General features: G+C 41.3%; 1 protein-coding gene across 1 annotated transcript; it reads left to right on the top strand.

Moving 5' to 3' along the window:
• The first annotated feature begins 8,801 nt into the window (after positions 1 to 8,801).
• Positions 8,802 to 15,640, top strand: LOC126285400 (cuticle protein 8-like). The gene is made up of 4 exons (XM_049984747.1): positions 8,802 to 8,842; positions 10,247 to 10,393; positions 13,330 to 13,525; positions 15,359 to 15,640. The coding sequence occupies exons 1-4, from the start codon at positions 8,828 to 8,830 to the stop codon at positions 15,424 to 15,426; spliced, it is 426 nt and encodes a 141-aa protein (XP_049840704.1). The 5' UTR covers positions 8,802 to 8,827; the 3' UTR covers positions 15,427 to 15,640.
• The last annotated feature ends 2,360 nt before the right edge of the window (positions 15,641 to 18,000 follow it).

Raw genomic sequence — 18,000 nt, 5'->3', positions numbered from 1 at the left:
GGACGGTGTAGTTCCCTGAGACAACGTGGATGAAAATCGTTCTCAATTGTGAAACAAAAAGACTAAGCGCCTTAAACCTGTGTCGACGCGTCAAGCAAAAGTGGAAGGAGACGGGAGGACGTTGGGAATGAGGTAACAGTGAAGACCTAATAGGCTATTGATGATGGGGGGATGGACCACAGAACAGAAACAATTACTGAAACAGTTGCTATAACTACGAGGGTTGCCCAGAAAGTATTGGACCGCATTTTTTTCTTCAGCAATTCTTTATTGAACATAGTGAGAACTACACACACGAAAGAATGATGTTTTATGTACACACCCTATTTTGCAACGTAATCTACATCCCGTTCTATGGCCTTCCTCCAGCTCGAAACAAGGGCGTGTATGCCAGTCATTGTCCTGCTGGCGGAGCAGGAATGGCATCCTTTAATGTCCAAACAAGCCGAAGTCCGAGGGGCCTGGGTCAAGCGTGTCACGTGTGACAGCCGTGGATGGTCTCCCCAACCCCTGCAAATCGTGGAGCTTCGCCGAACCGCCTTCTGATGACCTCAGGGTATCCAGCAACTAACTTCACTTCTGTCGATAGCAAATGTTGCATAGACTTTGCACGAGCGTTTGTGAATATTCCCTGCAGTTTCTTTCTCTGCAGTGAGAAATTCAATGACGGCACGTTGCTTGTAACGTACATCACCTATAGACACCACTTTAAAACTGTTCTGCAGCTATGCTTTGTGTCGGAAGTGACGGAAACATGGAACTCTCATTCAGGAGACTTCAAATAATAGATGCGTAGCGTTTCGCAATCGTAACATTGTTTTCGGCTGATAAAAAAAATACGTTGCATTACTTTCTGAGCAACCTTCGCAAACCACTGATCCAGGTTATATAAACAAAGGAAGAAAGATGAATACGGGTACACATAAAAACACCCTTAAATATTCAGGAGACATAGCCTCCAGATCTAATTCACTTATAATTAAAAGAGGAAATGAGTAATGAAGTTAGCCGAGAGCTAATAGTTAATAACTTTGCTCAGCTGCAGGTAGAAGCTCCATTACATAATCTGACACTGGATTCGGTGGGTAGCCAGCTAGAAGACTCAAATTAATCGCAGAGTTTGAAATCACCTCACTCTCATCAAGGGCAAAATGTCAAATTAAAACATAAACATGCTAACTATATCACTACAGATAACATAAACTCTGGAAAGCTGGAAAGCTCAAAAACTTCATAAATGAATTGGACAGACAAAACGCCATAATAGCAGGACTCCAAGAAATAAGAAATACAACAGAAGATACTTTTGAAACTCAAAGTTATATACCCTACTGGTCATTAAAATTTGCTTCACCAAGAAGAAATGCAGATGATAAACGGGTATTCATTGGACAAATATATTATACTAGAACTGACATGTGATTACATTTTCACGCAGTTTGGGTGCATAGACCCTGAGAAATCAGTACCCAGAACAACCACCGCTGGCCGTAATAACGGCCTTGATACGCCTGGGCATTGACTCAAACAGAGGTTTGAGGCGTGTACAGGTACAACTGCCCATGCAGCTTCAATACGGTACCACAGTTCATCAAGAGTAGAGACTGGCGTATTGTGACGAGTCATTTACTCGGCCACCATCGACCAGACGATTTCAACTGGTGAGAGATCAGGAGAACATGCTGGCCAGGGCAGCAGTCGAACATTTTCTGTATCCAGAAAGGCCCGTACAGGACCTGCAACATGCGGTCTTGCATTATCCTGCTGAAATGTAGGGTTTCGCAGGGATCGAATGAAGGGTAGAGCCACGGGTCGTAAAATATATGAATATATCGTCCACTGTTCAAAGTGCAGTCCATGCGAACAAGAGGTGACCGAGATGCGTAATCAGTGGCACCCCATACAATCACGCCTGGTGATACGCCACTATGGCGATGACGAATACACGCTTCCAATGTGCGCTCACCGCGAAATCGCTAAACACGGATGCGACCATCATAAAGCTGTAAACAGAACCTGAATTCATCGGAAAAAATGATGTTTTACCATTCGTGCACCAGGTTCGTCCTTCAGTACACCATCACAGGCGCTCGTGTCTGTGATGCAGCGTCAAGGGCAACCGCAGCCATGGTCTCCGAGCTGATAGTCCATGCTGCTGCAAACGTCGTCGAACTGTTCGTGGAGATGGTTGTGTCTTGCAAACGTCCCCATCTGTTGACTCAGGGATCGAGACGTGGATGCATGATCCGTTACAGCCATGCGGATAAGATGCCTGTCATCTCGACTGCTAGTGATACGAAGCCGTTGGGATCCAGCACGGCGTTCCGTATTACCCTCCTGATCCCACCATTTCCATATTATGCTAACAGCCATTGAATCTCGACCAACGCGAGCAGCAATGTCGCGATACGATAAACCTCAATCGTGATAGGCTACAATCCGACCTTTATCAAAGTCGGAAATGTGATTGTACGCATTTCGTCTCCTTACACGAAGCATCACACCGTTTCACCAGGCAACGCCGGTCAACTGCTGTTTGTGTATGAGAAATCGGTTGTAAACTTTCCTCATGTCAGCACGTTGTAGGTGTCGCCACCGGCGCCATCCTTGTGTGAATGCTCTGGAAAGCTAATCATTTGCATATCACAGCATCTTCTTCCTGTCGCTTAAATTTCGCGTCTGTAGCACGTCATCTTCGTGATGTAGCAATTTTAATGGCCAGTAGTGTAATTTAAAGTGGAGAACCAGAACAAAGTGTTATGGAACAGAGCCAACTATTCGGAGCAGGTTTACAGTCAATTTGAAAATGATAGACTGAATAACCGATTTTAAGACTATTTCTTCACGAATCGCAACTGTCTCTGAAACCCAGAAACAAGATCTATGCTATCATAAACGTCCATGTCCCTACCAATGGGAAATTATTTTTAACGATAACTATGGTAGAAGTAGAAAAGTTATGGGATGTTTTGGATCAGACAATAAATCTAGTCAATAAATATCTTATTAGGAGACATCTTAATTGGAGATTTTAATGCCCAACTGGGAAAGGAAACGAAGTACCGAGATGTTACTTGAAAATGGGCTCCACAGAAACAAAGTAATAGAAACGAGCAAAGTCTCATTGAAAGATTCAGAAACCATGGGCTCATCTTTAAATCTATACAATTTAAAGAAAACCAAGAAAACTAATGACATGGAAACATCCTGATTGGATAAGTGAAAAGGGGTAGTTGGGCCATGTCTGCATGGACAAATTTTTTGCATAAAGAAATTCGAAATGTTAACGTAGCGAGAGAGAGAGAGACAGGTTCAGATCATTATCTAAATCAAATTCACCCCAGAAAGGAGAAAAAGACAGAGCAATTGGAGATAAAGAAGTATGACCCACATAAATTAATAAGAAATGACAGATATAAAAAAACACACAAAATAAAATAGTAACGGATAATCTTGAGGCACTAGTACCAGTTTTAAAACAATCAGCTGAGAAATCGGCCCCTGTAAGTCAACGTAGAAGACATGCCTGGTGGACTACGGAAAGTGATGAAATTCATGATGAAAGACGTCAAGCTTGGACAATAATTGAAACTCACGAAACAGAAGAAAATGCAACTAACCTAAAAATAAAACCAGAAAAAAATCTCTCAAATTATCAGAAAAACAAAGCAGCAACATCCAAAGGATCTACAGCGTTGCACTGAAGAAAACTACTACAAACAAATTCCAGAGAGTACTTCAAAGCCTTTGGTAAACAATTACGTAATTACAACCCTCCCACTCTATTGATGAGTAATAAAGATGCAAGAATAGCCCATAATAACAAGGACAATACAGAAATCATCGCAGAAGCATTCAAGAAGCTCTGTGATGAACTCGAAAAGCTTTTAACAATAGACACAAGCACCTCCGTAAAAATCAAACCAGAAGATATAAACCCACCTTCAGTACAAGAAATAGAAATTGCACTTCAAGGAATGAGAAGCCACAAAGTTTATGGTGAAAATCAAGTGTTTGCGGAAAGGAGGAAGTATGCTGGTAAAACAATTCAGACATCTTCACGTATTTTTTTACAAAAAATTTGGGCAACTTAAAATATTCCAGAAGAATGGACCACAGCAACAATTAACCTACTTTAAAAGAATGGGGGCAAAAGTGATCCATACAACAACAGAGGAATCTCGCTCTTGGACTGTACCTACAAGATTTTTTCCAAGATTTAACACAATAGGATCACCGTGCAACTAGATAAGGAACTAGGGGGATTACCAAGGAGGCTTCAGACCTTGGACAATTTGTCCCAAACAAATAATTACTCTGAAATTAAGCATGGCTTATTGCCGCAAACGAAACAAGCCACTCTCAATTACATTTATAGATTTTAAGAAAGCATGACTTTATCTATAGACCCTCACTGTTAACAATTTTGAGACATTTCGGACTCCACCCAAAATTAATTAAACTGAAATAACTTACGTTAACAAACACAGATATGGAAATTAAGTTCAGAAGGAAACTTTCTCAATCATTCTTGGTAAAAACTGGTTTAAGACAGGAAGAAGCCGTGTCAACACTCAAATGTGCGCTTCAGTACATAATGAAGGAGTGGTACAAGGACAATCGAAGTAACATTAAGGTTAGAAAACAAAAAGATAGCAAATAGTTGAACCGTATAGGGGTAGCGTCTTTGATTGGTAATGAAAATGTCGTGTTATCGGTTACGGGTTCGGAACCCGCCACCGCTTAAATTTTGATTAATGATCAGCACTGGCGACCGAAGACTTACGGCATAGGAAGTCACCCTCACTCAGACAACGTCCTTGTCAAATAGGGTGAAGTAGCAGACAGAGGTTCAGTGCACTCTCTTGTCCTAAGAATGGGAAACTAAAGGCGGAAGAATCAGCAACGATCAACGGCATGAGGATGCAGAAGGCCATGGAAACCAACGCATTAAAGACAATAACGAATACCCGCAGGACATGTGGCCTGTAGCTCAAAACGTGTCATGATGATCTCTCCACTGGCATAAGATTCTTGAATATCCCCCATTCGGATCTCGGATCTCCGTGAGGGGACTAGGGACTACCAAGGGGCAGATGACCATCAGGAACAGAAGAAAAGGTTGCAGGAGAATATGGGCGTGGGACAAGGAATGAGGAAGTAGAAAGACTAATTGAGGTCTGAAATAAAACTCAGCTAGTGACAGAGAATACTCTGTTCAACAATCACAAGAGGAGGAGGTATACTGGGAAAAGGCTGGGTGATACGGGGAGATTTCAGTTAGATTACATCATGATCAGACAGAGATTCTGAAATCAGACACTGAATTGCAAGGCGTATCGAGGAAGTGGTATAGATTCAGATCACAATGTAGTATTGACATAGAGTAGACTGAAGTGAAAGAGATTAGTCACGAAGGGTCAACACGCAAAGAAGTAGGATACGGAAGTACTAAGAAATGACGAGATACGCTTGAAGTTTTCTAAAGCTATAGACACAGGAATAAGGAATAGTTCAATAGGCAGTAGCGTTGAAAAAGAATAGCCATCTTTAAATAGGGCAATCACGGAGGTTGAAAAAAAAAACGAAGGTACAAAGAAGATAACTGCGAAAAAACCATGGGTAACAGAAGAAATACTTCTGCTGATCGATGGAAGGAGGAAGTACAAAAATGTTCCGGGAAGCTCAGGAATGAAATAAATAGGAAGTGCACAGAAGCTAAGACGAAATGGTTGCCTGAAAAATGTGAAGAAATCGAAAAAGAACTGACTGTCGGAAGGACTGAATTGGCATGTGGGAAACTCGAAAAACCTTCGGTGAAATTTAGAACAAGGGGAATGCAACGGGAATTCCACTATTAAATGCAGAGGAGAGAGGAGATAGGTGGAAAGACCTCTGTGAGGGAGAGGATTCGTCGGATCTGTAAGAGGAAGAAACAGGAGTCGATTTAGAAGAGGTGGGTGATCCAGTATTAGAGTCACTATTTAAGAGAGCGTTGGAGAACTTAAGATCAAATAAGGCAGATGGGATACATAACATTCCATCCGAATTTATAAAATCATTGGGGGAGTTGGCAACAAAGCGAGTATTCCAGTTGGTGTGTAAAATGTATGAGTCTGGCGACTATCTGACTGTCGGAAGAAACATCATTCACACAATTCCGAAGACTGCAAAAGCTGGAAAGTGTGAGAATTATCGCACAATCAGCTTAACAGCTCATGTAACAAGTCGTTCACAAGAATAATATACTGAAGAATGGAGAAGAAAATTGAGGATGTTTAGGTGTTGATCAGTTTGGCTTTAGGATAAAGGTACCAGAGAGGTAATTCTGACGCGCTTAATAAATAAAGCGAGACTAAAGAAAAATCAAGACGTGTTCAGAGGATTTTTGAACCTGGAAAAGGCGTTTGAGAATGTAAAATGGTGCAAGATGTTCAAAATTCTGAGAAAAATAGAGGTAAGCTGTAGGGAGTGACGGGTAATATACAATATGCACGAGAGCCAAGAGGGAATAATAAGACTGGACGACCAATAAGAAGCGCTTGGATTAAAAAGGGTGTCAGGCAGGGATGTAGTCTGTCGTCCCTACTGTTCAATCTGTACACCGAAGAAGCAATGAAGGAAAAAAGAGAAGAGATTCAGGAGTGATATTAACATTCAAGGTGAAAAAATGTCAGTGATATGATTCGCTGATGACATAGTTATCCTGAGTGAAAGTGAAGAAGAATTACATGATCTGCTGAATGGAATGAATAGTCTAATGAGTACAGAGTATGGATTGAGAGTAAACTGGAGAAAGACGAAAGTAATGAGAGGTAACTGATATTAGAACAGCGAGACTGATGGTCACGAATCAGATGAAGGAATTGTACTACCAAGGCAGTAAAATAACCAATGACGGATAGCAAGGAGGATATCAAAAGCACACTAGAAATGGTGAAAAGGACAGTTCTGTCCAAGAGAAGTCTGCTGGTATGAAACATAGGCCTTAATATGAGAAAGAAATTTCTGAGAATGTACGTTTCAGAGCACATTATTGTATGGTAGTGAACCATGGACTGTGGAAAAAACAGGAACATAAGAGAATCGGAGCATTTGAGATGAGGTGCTACAGATGAATGTTTAAAATTGTGTGAACAGATAAGGTAAGGAATGAAGAGGTTCTGTGCAGAATCGGAGAGGAAAGGAATATGTGGAAAACACTGACTGGGAGGAGGGAGAGGATGATAGAACATCTGTGAAGACATCAGTGAAAGATTTCCATGGTGTTAGAGAGAGCTGTAGAGGGCAAGAACTGCAAAGGAGGACAGAGATTGCAATACACCCAGCAAATAACTGAGGACGTAAGTTGCAAGTGCTACTCTAGGATGATGAGGTTGGGACAGGAGAGGAATTCGTGGCGCGCCGCATCAATCCAGTCAGAAGACTCATGACTCAAAAGAAAAAAACAAAGTATTTGCTGATATCCTCACTCTTTTCACCAACATTCAAGAAACCAAACAACAAATACAATCATTATAGGAAATAGCACAGAGAATTGACCTTAAAGTATCTTATGAGAAAACAGAAATAATGCTAATGGAACCGCCATCGACAAACAAAATTAGAATTGGAGAACACTATTTTAAAATTGTTAAAAAGTTTAATTACTTGGGATAAATAATAACACACAACCTGAATGAGATAACATCATGGCAGCGTAAACAAACCCATTAAAACACATTATGTTCTCAAGAAGACATATAACAAAAAACGCCTCTTAATAATCACAAATCTGGAACACTACAAAACTCACACAGCCGCATGTAACGTATGTTAGCTAAACCATATCCGCATGTAGTGACGCCTGTGGGCTGAGGATGACACGGTGGCCAGTTGCTACCGTTGTGCCTTCCAAGGCCTATTTGGATGGAGTTAAGTTTAGCTTAGCAAAACTATATTTAAAACAACCAACACTGTAGCAATAGACAGAATACTGAAAACAGAAAAAAAGGTTAGTCAGGACACGCACAAATAAAAAATATCAAAAAGACTGAGTTTGAAAAATAGCTTCAAACGAAACAGTTTATAAAGAAGTAGACCCACAGTGAGAAGTACAATGAAAAAGAAACGGGTCTCTTTCCTAGGAGATTTAATGAGGACAACAGATAATAGAATTAGCGGGAGAAAAATTGAGAAGAATAATTAGATGGATCGCAGAGATCAAGGAGGACATGACGGAATTACAAATTACGATGGAGGATTTGAAGGGCAATACAGACGCGCTCAAGATACTTCAGGACAAACATATCACAGGAGCAATAAAATTAGAATAGCGTGGGAAGGGTCATTTTGGATGAGGGGCGAAGGGCACAATCTGAAAGAATGAAAAAATATTGGGCCAACAAAAAGAAGAAGATTCTAATTCATAATAGTGACTGAAGTGGTCGAATATAGTCCCTAAAATAAAACAAAAATAGTAATAAGATCCAACAAAGGAGCAGGTGAAATTAAAAATAATCCTATGTGGGAGTTACGTAAAATAAACATGTCACCTGTTACGTGATCAGAATGAATTGTCTGTGTAATGTGTTTGGTTTCACAGGTGTCAACAGAAGAAATGGAACATAAGAACCGATGTGCCCATTAATCCGTGACGACTGTCGCATTGCTAGCTCTCAGCACGCCTGTATATTGTAACAGGTGTTTCTTTTGCTGTTAACGTAACGACAATGGCTACCAGAATGCTGACCGAAAAACTGATTCCTGTGAGGTGCCGGTCGAGTATAAAAGGCTTGTGACTTGCTACCTTCATTAGTCTACAGGTGATCGTAGCAGAGGAATAACAATGGCCCACTCACAGGTGAGGTGCCAGTGTTTATTCGTGCGTCGACTCTGAGTATCAGAAAAGTAATGTAACGAACAGGTTTCTTAATTTGGGGCTGGTAAATTTTCAGTAAAAAGCCCTATTACGCGAATCAGAAAATTCATGCTAACTGGAAAATGAAGTAAACACAACCAGTATGTAAATGGACGATGTGTTAAAGAAATGCTTCAGTTGAAAAGTAGGTAGTAGTTCCCTTGGCTAAATACTATAGTGTCAAGATTACTTTAGAAAGGAGGCGGCGTATAAGGCTTGAAGAAATTGCATTTTAAATACGTATTGGGTGCAGAGATGTGAATTCTGCAATATAGTTATCAGTTAGTGAATAACAGAGATAGCCGGGGAAGAATTAATTGTTGTATCGGAGTTACGAACAGTGCAACATAAGAGATATTTTTCGATAACATTTTAACATGAATGTGGACTGGCAACTGAAATAGAATGGAGTATCCCTATAGACAAAACAATTCCGATAAGTCCGTAGGCGTCGAGATTTAGAGGGAGACATTAGAAAATTTGTCAAATGGCTTTTTATTTATTTGTGGGAAACACACATACACACATACACACACACACACACACAGAGAGAGAGAGAGAGAGAGAGAGAGAGAGAGAGAGAGAGCATAGGAATATTTCTTCTAGCTGAACACTGTTTTGTTGTTGATCTGCGTTCAGCAAACAAACAGTTACTTTACCGTTGTACATGGTGAACACTAAGTCGACGGGCAAATGTTCTGAGTTTTTGACGGATAGTTTCTGAGTGTTTTGATTTGAGAGACCCGTGTTCTCCTCTGACACAGTAATGTAATTGTGATTTATTCGGCTTGTTACCCCAATTATCTTTGTGGCTGTACATATATGGTACCTCCACAACAGCGAAAAAACCTTTCATATGCAATCAAGAGGCATGTAACAAAAACGACAGAGCGATGCAGCAATTTGCCGACGCAAAAGGTCTATGATATCGTAGAACTATTACTGCCGTAAATGCAAAATCGAGACATTAGCGAGAATTACTGAATGTCAGAGTAAAGGCGACGAATGATGTGGGCATTATTGTTGTCAGTAGCAAGTGAACAGAACAGATTTGTTTCCAAACAAGATATGAAGCTCATATTGTCGACATTTGCACTGTTGTACACAAATATTCAGCGTCATACAATACAACTATAAAACGGGCTAAAATATGTAACGAGAAAATTACTCATAACGAGCCACCGGAAACTGTGGACGCTTCAGACCAAGTTGGACAGAAGATATCCCTGAAGAAACTCCGAAAAATTAGAGATCACCCCGTACTTGTCGGCTGAAAATGTAGGCTGGGTAAGAGGAGGAAAGAGAGAGAGGACGCAGAGTGTATTTACTGTGCTGCTGTGCTTGCAGATGTCAGCTGCCTTGGTGCTGGTGGTCGTCGCCGCTGTATGCCAGCACTCTCACAGCTGGCACGGCCACTCGCACGCCCACCAGACGGCCCCAGTGGTGGGGCCTGCTCACCCAGTCCACATCGGAGGCCACGCTGTCGACTACGTCGTAAGTGACATTAAACGTGGCCGCCAGCGTACTCAGCGAGAACGGTCATATTTTTCTCATCATTGACTGTTGTCTTGAATTCGAAGTCATATTTCTCGATCCGTGTGGATTTTACTGTCGCTTTAGTTAAAGAGTAAACTCTTCTACCACATAATATCTTCAGCAGCGGAGCTTGTAGTGCATCTCCAACCAGAATTGTTAGGCGATCTGTCCCACTAGGAAATGAGGATTTCTTTTCTCCTCAACTTATTTATTTCAGGTATCAGATGGATCTTTTCATCACATAATGCATAGTACAGCGAAATTAATTTTGTTCCTCCTGCAGAAGCATCTTTTTAACTACAAATATGACATTTCAGTCTTTTGATCGCTATTTTTTATTGTCAGTCACCGGTTTCAGGCTAGCTGCCCCTCTTCAGATCATCTATTGCAGTTACAAAGTAACTTGTCACTACAGAACTATCGGTTCTCTGTCATGAGTTACGACAGAGAACCGATAATTCTATTGTGACAAGTTACCTTGTAACTGCAATATATGATCTGAAGATGGGCAGCTAGCCTGAAACCGGTCACTGGAAATAAAAAATAGCGATCAAAAGACTGAAATGCCATATTTTTAGTTAATCCCATTAAGACAATCCAATCAAGATGTATAGTTTTGATATCTTTTTACTATTATAAACACACACTACGGTATATATATATATATATATATATATATATATATATATATATATATATATATATATATATATAGAGAGAGAGAGAGAGAGAGAGAGAGATAGAGAGAGAGAGAGAGAGAGAGAGAGTCGTGTTTCAGTCGACTGCTTCCAACCTAGCATTGAAGCCAAAACTATATCTACAACTCTTCAAATATTATACTAGGGCTATTCGGAAACTACGTTCTGACTGATCGCAAAATGGAAACCATTTTGAAATCAGAAATATTTTATCTGCAACCTCCTCTACATATCCACCACTCCGACTTAGACATTTGTCGTAGCGTTGTACCAACTTTTCTATACCCTCGCCATAGAAAGCAGCCGCCTGCGCTTCCCACCAACTCTCTACGCTCATCTGTTGCTCGTTGTCTGTTCGAAAATGTTGTGTTCATAGCCAGTAGCTAATGTGAGCAAGGATGAAACACAGCGGGAGCCAATTGCGGGCTGTAGTGCGGGTGATTAAACACTTCCCATCGAAAACGCTGCAGGAGCATTTTCATAGCCCCTGCTGATTGTAACCGAGAATTATCACAAAGTAGTAACCGTATGATAATTCTCTAATGTGGGCTGCATAACATCAGGCGAAATCCCTTACCAGAACCTCATATATGGCGAGAGACACTATTTTCTACGCATCTTTATGTACTCAGTATGCGGTCAGAACAGAAAAGAGCGAAGTGATGCAACCGACAGCCATACTAAAGACACTGTCCAACACATATGTGCAGAGCTTTATTAGATTTTCACAGTGGTTTCTATTGCTTGACCGATCGGAACGGATCCCTCGTATAAGCGCTGGTAATTGGTATTTTTCATATTGTGAATGTCCACCCCCAGTAGCTGAGTGGTTCTATTCCTGGCTGGGTCGGAGATTTTCTCCGCTCAGGGACTAGATGTTGTGTTGTCTTAATCATCATCCTTTCATCCCCATCAACGCGCGAGTAGCCGAAGTGGCGTCAAACCGAAAGACTTGCACCCAGCGAACGGTCTACCCGACGGGAGGCCCTAGTCACACGACATTTACATTTTATATTGCGAATTATTAGGGAAATATCTACATCGGATATGTAGCATAAAGAACGCATGTAGCGAGGAAAATGTATGTGTCTATTCAGTAGCTACTGGGATGGCAAGAAACTTGACTACTTTGAAACACAGCTATTCCGCTCACAAGAACACAGACGCTCACTTAATATTATGGGATAAAAACGTTGTGATTAACACCCGTTCTAGTAGTAATTAAAGGATTATTTACAACGTTTGGAGCTTAATTATCGATATGGAATACTACCTGTAGGATATTAAGATAGATAAACTAACAGCACACTACAAAAATACTTGAAGTATCTAAAATCAGTAGTTTTCGATCTGTGTGTTTTCAGTCACCCTGTACTAACGGCTGGACTACTGTAGTCGCCAAAATATCAGAAGTCTCAATATATACATTCACTACTTTCTAAGCAACCTCACTGAGAAACTGAACATTGAGCTTTCTCTATCTACACAGATCATTTCGCGATTTTAGAAAGGACAAGAATCGCTAATAGTCGTATACATGGGAGTAGCATGCAGTCATTCACTATTATTCCGAAATTCCAGAATATATGAATGAAATGATGTTTCTGGAGTTATTAATATATCTAAGTTAACGGTCTTACCGCAGTGGTAACACTAGTTCCCGTCAGATTACCGAGTTTAAGCCCTGTCGTGCTGGGCTAATACTTGGATGGGTGACCATCCGGTCTTCCGAGCGCTGTTGGCAAGCGGGGTGCACTCAGCCCTTGTGAGGGAAACTGAGGAGCTACTTAATAGAGAAGTAGCGGTTCCGGTCTCGTAAACTGACACGCGGCCGGGAGAGCGGTGTGCTGACCACGTGCCCCTCCATATGCGCATCCAGTGGCGCCTGTGGGCTGAGGATGACGCGGCGGCCGGTCGGTCGGTAACGTTGGGCCTTCCAAGGACTGCTCGGACGAGAGTTTAGTATTAGTATACCTAAAGTACTGGACGTAATTACAGTCTTTTATGTTTTCGGTATTTCGTCAACAAGTCACAGCAGGCTGAAAATGGTTTTGCTCTGACATTAGGGAAATCATACAATTGCTACTAAATACTCGCTAATGTCTTCTCGTATTGCTAACCGATATGTAAATTGCTTCGTCGTAAAGGGGTCAAGACTTTGCTGAATGAAATATCTAATACTTTTGATTGTTGCAGGCGTACCCGAAGTACGAGTTCGAGTACGGGGTGTCTGACGGTCACACAGGGGACCACCACTCCCAGAAGGAGCACCGCGACGGAGACGTGGTGACGGGCGAGTACTCGCTCAAGGAGGCGGACGGCAGCGTGCGCACCGTCAAGTACCACGCAGACAAGTCCGGCTTCCACCCCGTCGTGCACCACTCGCATCACGGTGAGTACCCCGAGATACTCTTGAAATGATAGGCTCCCCAAGCTACAGCTAACTCTTCTGCTATATTGATATTGTACACCTGTCGCTCACAAAAATGAAGAACACCACTCCGACGCAATGAAACGTCCTCCACTGTGACCAAGAGCAACGTTATGTAATTACAACATAGCAAACACCTTCAGGATTTTGTTCTATCTTACTTTAGAATCATCAATTAACTATATTACTTTTGGTCTTTATGCTGAGAACTCTTCCACAATTTGATTAAGGAAGGATGATTAGGATTTGACGTCCCGTTGACGGATTATAATTAAAAAGGGATCCTAATCTCCTACGGGAAAATGAGGAAGGAATTGGGGTTCAGATCTCTGATCATCTGCTAATTTAGGTGGGAGTTCCTTTCGAAAAGGTTTGTCCAATGTCCTCTCATGTAAATTAGAACGGTCGATCGGAGATCTGAACCCCACTGCTTTTAAAGACGTGTCCAATTGCGAGCCGTCAATCTGGTTTTCCACAGCTCATGGTAAGAATTAGTCACTAGCTTGACCATTATTTTAGTAGTGATCAAAACAGCAAACTAAGTAAAAATGTAAACGAGGTATAAATTTATTATCTGGGACACAGAAATCATCTTTGCTGCATTAAAAAAAAAAAAACAAGTTTGCCCAAAAACGGAATATAATTACCGAACTACGTAATAAAATACAACCAAAGTTTCTTCATAATGGGTAAGTGCCCTGATGGATATGCTTGTTATAGGTATCGATACTGTGCTCTCAGTTTATAATATGACATGGCATTGTAGATGATAAATTAATTCTCTAGCTCACAGCGCCACAAAATACTTCCATTCGACCTCGCTGACTCGTTGGTCTATGTGCTGACTAAGATCTTTTTAAGCGTGATTGTTGATATTGCTACTTACTGAAATTGATTGTGTCGAGTTATTAGGATCCAGAATAAATGGCTAAGAGGTTTGTGTTTGTAATTAATCTTTCACTCACAGTTAATAAAATGAATGGAGTTTTGTGTGTGCGTGTGGTTGTGTCGAGGCTTCAGTACTGAGGATTAATAGCTAAGGGATTTGATTTTGGAATGAATCTACCATTCTGCATCAATTGTGTGGTGTTCCCAACTTTCCTCGTAGATTAAAAATGTGTCCCGGCCGCGACTCCGACCACATTTTCGCAGGCATGCTCTTACTGACGATTTCTTCGTAATTCGATTTCTTCGAAGACCGCTAGTCAAGGCAGTTCAGGAGGAGAGCTTTCGTGAAGTTCGAAACAAATGGGGAGGAAATAGCACGACTGAAACCGTAAAATCTTCCCTGGATAGCTCGTTAGGTGAGAGGCACTGCCCGTCAAAGGCAACATTGCGGGTTCGAGTTCTGTCTGGAAGTTACAGGACTCAGGACTGTTACCTGATCAAGCCATCCTGTGGTGTTGATGAATACTGCGATGGTTACTGACACTTCATACATTTAGTATATCACATCACAATACCGAGGAAGAGAATGAATGCATATCGATTAAGTATGTACCTTAATACTATGTGTTGTTGGTACAGCCCAGCACAAACGTAACGCTATGAAGTTGTAGGGACACACAGCTGTTGCATATTGCTATGTAGAAATCGATCGCGAAGAAATGAAAAGCGTTACTGAGAAGACTACAACGCTCATTTGTTTCTAAATTTCTTTCTAATTATAAAAATTCTGCAACTGTTACTGTCCTCTGATGTATTGCAAATGAGATTTAAGTGTTCACCTTCCCTCACGTTCTAAAACACACGAAATAACGCTAAATGTGTACTGCACTTGTGTTGTGTGTCCAGGGCACGGCGACAGACACAGCACGGACGCCGGCTACGCAGGGTATGCGTACGGAAACGGCGTCTACTGAGTACAGCTCAGCACAGGGCAGCAGGCGGAGGAAGAGCTGCTCCAGCCACGCGTGCTCCCTCCTGCTCCAGCCTTCGTGACAGTTCGCTGATTTATCGTACTCAATAACAGAAGACTGCAATTGCCAGATGATGTATGACGTGTGAAATGATTTATATTTTTGTTACTGTTTTTTATTTTATTGACATGAATAAAATTCTGGAAACTGAGAAACAGCTGTTATTTGTACTCACTAGTCATCACTCAACACTGATGCGGTTATTAATTTTTTCCACATTATAGCTACAACTTCATCTCTGCACAACTTAGACAAACATTAGTGCTTGTTTTTGGACAAATGGGCTAGATTTTAACTTTGGGAAAGCATAGTGCGTCTATTTTTGTATTGTCAAAAGTATCCCATATCCTTGTTACCTGAAACAGTAACTAGAAAAAATAAAGTGTGTAGGAAGTTGCTACTTTTTAGGTGTGCGTATTGACGCGAACGTAAACTGTAAATATCATATAACAGAGCTGCTGAAACACGTTGTTTTGGCTGCTTTCACCATAGGAATAAATGTCAACGTTCAGGATTTAAAAAATAAATTATTTATGAATATTAATTGTAGCCTCGCAGTACATTTCTTGTTCATCAACAATTCATTTCAGCTTGACAGTAATCAGATACATTCAAAAGCACAACACTAGAAGGAAAACTGACCTACTTTATCTTCAACGAAACTAACTTTGACATACAAAGGAGGGAAATACGGGGCTATAAAATTATTTGACGATCTGCTGATGAAAAAAAAAAAATTCTGACAGATAGCAGAAGTGCTTTCAAATGTAAATTAAAGAAATCCTTCTGTACTACAGAGGAATTCTTGAAGAGACAAAAACTGTAAATGAACAGCAAGTAGCCAGTTAAATACTTTTTTCATGTACATAGTGTCCCAGGATGGGTGCTCAATATTCAGGGATATGACAAGAACGATTATTCTAAGTAAAGAAGTGCAGTACACATGGGCTCTAAAATGCATACCTTAAGAGTTATGAGAAATTCTTCATCTTTGGTACGGTGAAACAAGTTTCGTCTATTGCAAGCTCTTTGCTTTCCATTTTTTGAGACATGTTAATATGGACCAAAACATGAAAAAATGTCCACTAAACATGGGCTGTAAAGTGCCTACCTTAAAACCTATGAGTACTTTTTCATCTTCACCACCGTGAAGAATATCTGCTGTACAGGTCCTCATAGCTCTTAGGACATGGATTTGAGAGCCGATGTTTACTGGCCAATTTTTTTTTTTTGGTTTTGGAAATTTGTGATAAGATCTTATGGGACCAAACTGCTGAGGTCATCAGTCCCTAAACTTACACACTACTTAATGTAACTTAAACTAACTACGCTAAGAACAAGACACACACCGATACCTGGGAGGGAGATCTCGAACCTCCGACGGAGGGAGCAGCGCGAACCGTGACAAGGCGCCTTATACCACGCGGCTGCCCTGCGCGGCAACTAGTTTTGGTTTATACTGTCTGCTGCCAAAATATAGGAAGAGAAGACATTTGTTTCGCAAATCAAAGATGAAGATGTGTTCATAGCTCTTAAGTAAGCAGTTTAGAGCCCATGTTTACTAGGTCTTTTCGCTTTGAACGATAGTAGCTGTCGTATCCCTTTCCTCCTGGGACACATTGTACATACCGCCTCACTAAAACTGTGAAGCACAGAGAAGGGGAGGAGAAAATGAAATGAAACTGGGATGGATGGAGTTGAGTGGGTAGAAGGTATGTGATGTCATTTAACTGACTGCAAAATGCAGTCAAATTTACGAACAACTTCGCAGTGTGAGCCCGCTTATCGCTGCCACGTTGCGTCCCCTCTGACCTGGATGCACACACAGATCGGCTTTGGAAGGAACTCATAAAGCTGTGATATCCTCTCCTGAAGCAAGCTCGCTCACAACTACTGTGGCTGCTCCCCGTTGTCCTGGGCGTTAGCACTTGAACGGAGTTGATGCCCAAGCTGGTCCCACATACTTGTTTTGGGAGACACATTTGTGAATCTTGCCGACTACCTCAAAATCACGCAAGGAGATCATAGAGAAACGTGTCGTTTGTGAACGAGAATTGTCTTCTTGATAAATGGCACATTGGTACTCTCGCATGAGTGGTAACACATGATGACTGAGGATACCTCACGAAGTAGGACCTGCGGCACATTGTCTTGCGTGACTCACAAATTAAAGTGTTAATCCATGATCAGATGCTAACAGTCGTCAAACGAAAGGAGAAACGAAGAATGATCAAACCTCGCCAACGTGCGCTATGGATACTTATTCCGGACATGAAAACAAGATTATTGAGACGAAAGAAGAACGGGCGATGTGATACTGTGAGAAGAATTCGTGAGAGTACTGGAAGACCCAAGTGAAAACAAGGCCCCTGGAGTGTACAATATTCCTCAGAACAGTTGCGATCCTTGGGACGACGTGTCATCACTATTTCACTCAATATCCAAGATACACGGGGCAGGATGAATACCGTCAGATTTCAAGAAGAATGTAATAAATCCGTATTCCAAAGCAGCTGC

Source organism: Schistocerca gregaria, chromosome 8, assembly GCF_023897955.1.
Source record: "Schistocerca gregaria isolate iqSchGreg1 chromosome 8, iqSchGreg1.2, whole genome shotgun sequence".
Taxonomy (NCBI): domain Eukaryota; kingdom Metazoa; phylum Arthropoda; class Insecta; order Orthoptera; family Acrididae; genus Schistocerca; species Schistocerca gregaria.
Note: the sequence above shows the minus strand (reverse complement) of the source record. Positions and strands in the feature narration are given on the sequence as shown.

Bases quoted from the DNA above. Each gene is read 5' to 3' on its own strand.
- LOC126285400 (XM_049984747.1), top strand. The intron at 10,394-13,329 runs GTAAGTGACATT...TGATTGTTGCAG, and splicing joins GCCACGCTGTCGACTACGTC to GCGTACCCGAAGTACGAGTT. The intron at 13,526-15,358 runs GTGAGTACCCCG...TTGTGTGTCCAG, and splicing joins CGTGCACCACTCGCATCACG to GGCACGGCGACAGACACAGC.